The 7,271-nt window shown below is 32.4% G+C and overlaps 1 protein-coding gene across 1 annotated transcript in view; it reads left to right on the forward strand.

Annotated features, from left to right (window-relative positions):
* Positions 1-3,969: 3,969 nt before the first annotated feature.
* The window catches only part of LOC107674756 (STE20/SPS1-related proline-alanine-rich protein kinase-like), a 75,042-nt gene continuing 71,740 nt past the window's right edge, over positions 3,970-7,271 (forward strand). The window contains exons 1-3 of the mRNA XM_016468849.1: positions 3,970-3,979; positions 4,679-4,788; positions 6,332-6,433. Coding sequence (XP_016324335.1) covers positions 3,970-3,979; positions 4,679-4,788; positions 6,332-6,433 — 222 coding nt within the window. The remainder of the gene's footprint in view (positions 3,980-4,678; positions 4,789-6,331; positions 6,434-7,271) is intronic.

Raw genomic sequence — 7,271 nt, forward strand, 5'->3', positions numbered from 1 at the left:
ATTGATCTTTGTTTTGGTGCAGAGAGATTAGAAACTGATGGTTTGATTAATGACTGTTCTGTCACGAAAACAAGTTATAAAGTTGTGCTATAAACATCTCCCAGATTTACTCTCACAGAAATATGACACGGAGATATGGTTTGTGTAAAATTATGCTGAACCCAGACAGCACATATGTAATGTACTTTTTCAATTTTCTTTAAAGGGGTCATATGATGCTTTTTTAAAGATCATTACATATGACCCCTTTAAAAAAAAGAAATTTTCTCATTTTTTCAATTTTATTAAAACCTTATATTATTGGAATATGTGAAATGACTTCATCAGTTGTATGTAGACCTACTTCAGCTAAACAGGTTTTACTGCACATGTTCATATGCATGAATTCTGCTCTGAAATAAACTGAAAAACAGCATCACTATTGAAGCTTTGATTGCCGATGCAGATTTCAAGGATAAGAATTTGTTTCCTCATTAGTATTCCTTCTAAGTATAAAAATTGCTGTATATTGCCATATTTATAATAATTATGTTTGTTCTTTTTTATTATTTTCAATCAAATGAACTGCACTGTAAAAAAAATTCCTTAAAATTTACGGTAAAAAAACGGCAGCTGTGGTTGCCGGAATTTTACCGTAAAAATACGGTAGCAACATTTTAGGTTTTACGGTTTTAACTTAAATTTACAGTTAAATACCATAATTTCATTAACTGATATAATGTTAATATAACAACCTATTGAAGTACTGAAATCTGTTTTGTACCTTTGTAATACACTGATAACCACCAAATGCAGGTGGTGATGAGAAAGTCACACGATGAACCAAAGCCCATCACAAGCAGCTTTTAAATAATAACATATATAGAATGTGCACAGTGTCATTCACACAAACACCAAACACCATCATGGTAACACACATGAAACTGAAATAATGCAATAAACATTCATTTAACAACATTAAGTGTAACACACAACCCTAATATACAAAACTGATAAGAAAAAACTAAGAAATATAGTTATTTCAACAAAAAAAAACATCAAATTTGAAATGTAACGCAGGGAATTCTGGGAATGTCAATTTACAGTTATTCACAGTAAATTATACGGTATTTTTTACTTCCAAAAATGTTACTACCGTAAAATTAATGTCCAATACATGTAATGTCCAATACAATTTTTTACTTCCAAAAATTTTACTACCGTAAAATTAATGTCCAATACATGTAATGTCCAATACAGTTTTTTCACTGTATATAGTAGGGGAATTTACCGTTAACCATTTAACAGGTTTTTACTGTAGCATTTTTACAGTTTTTTACCGTTAAATTCACGGTAATTTTTTACAGTGTGTCATTTCAACCAAAGATTCAAAATGTTTAATGTAAGTTTAAAAATACACTAAAGATCTAATGTTTTTTACTAATCATTTTCATGTAATTACACCAATATAACAAAATGTAGGAACATAACAGAAAAATGTACTTGCTTATTTTTGCTAAAACATTTAAATCATTTACACAGAAAAATTACTTTTGAATGATGGCTCGAATGAATTGTTGAATCAAATTGAATGAAATAATTGAAATGGACAGTGATTTCATTCCACGATTGAACTGATTCATGTAAATCAATCAAACTTTTATTACATTAAATTTTTAATTCGTATTAATTAAAGGTCATACAGTAATTTTTACCTTCATGTATAAATACTTAAAAAATAGAAATAATATGCCATTTTAAAGAATTTAGTTTTTCCAATATGGTAATGAAATATGGAAGAAAATGTGAGTAATTGTTTTGTCAAAAATAAAAAAATAAATAAACAAATAATAGTCATAAACATGGGCTTAAATTTCTTCCTCCTTTCTTTTGATTTTGTTGTGAAATATGGCCTGGCCTTGTACTTAACAGACTCATTCTATTCTAATCTCATTCTAGAGATTACTGTTTATTATAAATCGGTTCAAGAGTTTCTCTGTTCTTACCATTGCGATTACTTTGATGTGCATGCATTATAAAGCACATGGACATTATTACAGACATGCATTATAAAGCTAGACACCTCCATCTGTCTCCACAGAAAGAGATTCAAGCCATGAGCCAGTGTTACCATCCCAACGTGGTCACCTACTACACTTCATTTGTTGTGAAAGATGAACTTTGGCTGGTCATGAAGCTCCTGAGTGGAGGTGAGAAAAATCATTTCAATTAACTGTGGACATGTTTATTTTCAACATTATGTGTTGTTTCATCACTTAAAATAAGCTTATTTTCTAAAATGTTTTGCCTGAGAAGTGTGCGTGTGCTTAATTTCTTTAAAATAAATATCGCTTGATTTGGCATTTCATATAGTAATTCATATAGTTTGTATGTCCGAATACTATTTGCAGTCACTGTATGTGTTATATGCATGTATTATTTTGTAAATTTGAAGAATTTTGTGTGATTACAAACCGTTTTATTCATCCAGGATCAGTGTTAGACATCATAAAGCACTCATTCAGCAAAGGAGAGTATAAAAACGGTGTACTAGATGAATCTACAATAGCAACCATATTGAAGGAAGTCCTGGAGGGATTAGATTATCTACACAAAAATGGACAGATTCACAGGTAAAGTAAAAATGACAATAACAAATTGAACTGTGGCTGGTCAATTCGCATGCCTTTCAGACTGTCTCTCTCTGTTTAAAGGAATAGTTCGCCCAAAAAGAAAAATTAGCTGACAATTTACTCATCTTCAGGCCATCCAAGATCTAGAGGATTTTGTTTCTTCATCTGAAAAGATTTGGAGAAATGTAGCATTACATCACTTGCTCACCAATGGATCCTCTGCAGTGAATGGGTGCCGTCAGAATGAGAGTCCAAACAGCTGATAAAAACATCACAATAATCCACAAGTAATCCACACCAGTCCAGTCCATAAGTTAATGTCTCGTGAAGCGGAAAGTTGTGTGTTTGTAAAAAACAAATCCATTATTAGGATTAACTTCAAACTGTTATTTTCTGGTAAAAATAGGAGTTCTCTATTCATAATATTGCTTTCTCCAATGAAAAAGTTGTCTCGTTTGAATCAGGAGAGAAATATGCACAGATCAAGCACCGTTTAGAAAACGGTAAAACTCAGCTGAAAATGAGACTGTTTTCAAAAATAGTGGAGTGTTCCTTTAAAGAAACTGCAACCAAAAAAACTGCCTGTTTAATTGTAGGAGTAAGATAGCAGGTAAAATGGTCACGAAAAATGTAATTAGTTTAGGGAAAACATAAAAAAGATATATAAAAGATGTATGACTCAGAATATATTTTAAAATTCTTTGTTGCTCTTAACTGATTTTGACCAATGCACTCTTAATTCAGTTGCATAATTATTTCAGCTCTTTAAGAAGTTATTTATAGCCATGAGGTAATTAAGCTTTCTTTAGCTGTAAAAATCCTGCTTTAATTAATACTGGTTGTCAATCTAAAAAGCAACATTTATGGGCCTTTAGAGAGATTATATTGCTTTTTAAACCATGGTAATTAGCTTTAATTATGCTAACTATAAAAGCAATAACCTGGCTGTGATTTAATCAGTAAGTAAAGCCACTTTAAGTTTTTTAATTTTTTTTATTTCTTTCATTGAGGTTAATTATGGTTTGATTATTAACAGATAATATATTCTCCACTTTTGTTCTCTGTTTCATTTTGTTTTATGAATTTGTGTGTTAGAGCCACATAAAGGAGAGCAGAAAAACAGGCCTGAGACACATTGATCGTAGTGTGGAGAAGTGTTAAATTCCTGAAATGAGGCTTTTTCCGTCCCTGGGGGGAAACTGGCTGATCTAGTTCTAGAATATTGATCGGTTTTATGTAACGGGTTTCCACTAGTGACCTTGGCTCGGCTTTGTTCAGATTGTACTTCACATCAGAGAGTTTTCGATTGAAATGTTTGACAGACAAGTTTTTTTTTTTTTTTAATCGTATAAAAAGAATGTGTCCAGGTCAAATTTCAACCCCTAAAAAATATATAAAATAAGATTTAGCATAACAAAAATAAGGCCTATTTTTAGGACACTTAAGGTTGTGTGCATTGTGAAATAATATTATGAAATTTAATTTAATAAACACATTTTCTTAAATTCTCGTTTTAAAAAAAAATTGATTTTTAACTTTTTTTTTTTAAATTGTCACTATTTTCAATTATGATTCTTATTAGGTTCTCATGGACATGCTACATGCTATTGTAAATAATGTATAATATTATAATATTATAATATATATGTATTATATATATAAAAGGGATTTTGGGGTTAAAAAAGACTTTGTTTTTGATATAATATTTTGTGAGAATTTGTTCACATAGAGAGCTTTTCTGATTATTGAAAGCACAGTAGATGTTTGACACAAATGCAAACAAAGCTGTGAAAGAAAGACATACAGTCTGTTCAAAAGGTTGCTCTGTACAAATATCATAGTTCACGTCTAATTGTCATTTTTGGAAAGAAATATTTTCACTGACTTTTATAGACACAACGGTATGTGACAGTAGAAGCAATTTATCAGACTATGTGTCTATCTTTCATTTTCATGCATGTCAAATTAAATATGCATTTAAATATTTGCTTTCCAACTGTCAACCGATTTTGCAGTAGATGTTTGTGCATCAGACGTATGATGAGGTTGTTAATTGTTCTCTTTAGATTTTGGTGTGAGTGCTTTTCTGGCCACTGGTGGAGATGTCACTAGACACAAAGTGAGGAAAACGTTCGTGGGGACCCCGTGCTGGATGGCTCCAGAGGTGATGGAGCAGGTCAGTGTGCTCAGAGAACCTACATATTAAACATTTACAAGTGGATCTGTTTCAAATACCAAGTGAGTGGTCTACATAGACTGCATTTTAAATCATTGATAGATGCACACTTAACGTGAAGGTTGTTATAGAAGGTTAGTAAACACTAAGAAACCCTATTTTGGCCTAATTCTAAAGCAGCATTGCATGTATCCATAGAAGAAGAAGATCCTGAGACAAACTCATAAATCCACCAAAAAAGGTGGACAAAGAGAGAAATGTTGATTATACTTAATATTCATTCAATATTGAAAAGCGTCATGTACAAAATAGTTCAACCTACACTACAGTTTTTACATATTTTTGAAAGAAGTCTCTTCTGCTTGCTTACCTAGGCTACATTTATTTGATTAAAATACAGTTAAAACAGTAATATTGTGAAATATTACTGTAATCTCAGATAACTATTTTTAATTTGAACATATTCTGAAAGTAATTTATTCCTGTGATCAAAGCATCATTACTCCTGTCTTCAGTGTCACATGATCCTTCAGAAATCATCTAATATGCTGATTTGCTGCTCAGGAAACATTTCTTATTATTATAATGTTGAAAACAGTTATTTTTAGGATTCTTTGATGAAAAGAACGTTCAAGCCAGCATTTATTTAAAATATAAACCTTTCATAACAATGTTAATGTCGTGTCACTTTTGATCAATTTAATCCGTCTTTGCTGAATTCAAGGTGTCAGTTTCTAGCAAAAATAAAAACAAAATTATACTCATCCCAAGTTTAATTTGAATGGACTATTTTACTCAATACAGGTGCATCTCAATAAATTAGAATGTCATGGAAAAGTTCATTTATTTCAGTAATTCAACTCAAATCAAACTGAGAGACCATTTTGAAGGCTCAGGAAACCTTTGCAGGTGTTTTGAGTTGATTAGCTGATTGGCATGTCACCATATTCTAATTTGTTGAGATAGTGAATTGAAATGGTGGGTTTTTGTTAAATGTGAGCCAAAATCATCACAATTAAAAGAACCAAAGACTTAAACTACTTCAGTCTGTGTGCATTGAATTTATTTAATACACGAGTTTCACAATTTGAGTTGAATTACTGAAATAAATGAACTTTTCCACGACATTCTAATTTATTGAGATGCACCTGTATTTCTGTGTGCTATTCATTTTTGTGCTTCGAGTATCATGGATTTAGATCAGCGATATGCTAACTGAATCAATTGCAAAGTTGCTGCCTAAGAAGAAAGACACTCACTAGGTTTTGTAACAGGTTTTGCCAACGTGTTTCTGTCATTTACTGTAAATATAATGGATCTTGGCACCAGGAAAGTGTTCACAGCTAGACAATTTCTAAGAGATCTTCTGATACTACGAATTATTAATAACCATTCAACTGTTCTAGTGCAGATCATAGAGATTGTTTAATAATTGGAATAATCTGCCATGAAAGAAGCGCTGTTTATGACTGGTGTGGGTCTGTTATAGTCTGTTATTCCATCATCTGATGAACAGTTACAGTAGCATGTCATGTGACCACAGGTGCGGGGTTACGACTTCAAAGCTGACATTTGGAGTTTCGGAATCACTGCCATTGAACTGGCGACAGGCTCTGCGCCGTATCATCGCTACCCCCCTATGAAGGTAAACACGACGACCGTCAGATCATGTGACCATTCATAACCTCTTTTGCATATGAAATTATAACAGTTACACAAAGTAATTCAAGAGTTGGAGATGCATTTTAATCGTCTGTATTGCCGATATTAACTAAATGAATGCAAAGCCTGCACAGCTGAACCGTATCTAATGTGAGCAGCAGGTCATCTAGAATTAAAATGATCAGAATTTATATCTACTTTGATATTGTTCAGGCTTTCTTTCTGAAAATAGGAAAAGGAAATGTTTTGCAGAGTGTCCAGTATATTGATATGTCACGCCATTCATGCATTCATCTATCTATCTATCCATCCATCCATCCATCCATCTGTCATCTATATATACAATATTTTCTGTCATTCCATTCATGCATCCATCCATTCTTTTATCCTTCCATCCTTCCATCTATCCAGTCATCCATGTTCTGTCACTCCATCCATCTATCCATCTATTATTGTCATCCATCCATCCATCCATCCAAACACCCACCCACCCATCCATCCATCCATCCATCCATCTGTCATTCTGTCATCCATCCAACCATATATACAATATTTTCTGTCATTCCATTCATGCATCCATCCATTCTTTTATCCTTCCATCCTTCCATCTATCTATCCAGTCATCCATGTTCTGTCACTCCATCCATCTATCCATCTATTATTCTGTCATCCATCCATCCATCCATCCATCATTCTATCCATCCATTCGTCCACCTATCATTCTGTTATTCTGTCATCCATCCATCCATCCATTTATATATCCATTCACCTTTTGTTCTATCCATCCACGTATTGTTCTATTATTCTGTCATCCATCTATC

Source organism: Sinocyclocheilus anshuiensis, unplaced genomic scaffold (assembly GCF_001515605.1).
Source record: "Sinocyclocheilus anshuiensis isolate Anshui unplaced genomic scaffold, SAMN03320099.WGS_v1.1 scaffold680, whole genome shotgun sequence".
NCBI classification, from domain to species: domain Eukaryota; kingdom Metazoa; phylum Chordata; class Actinopteri; order Cypriniformes; family Cyprinidae; genus Sinocyclocheilus; species Sinocyclocheilus anshuiensis.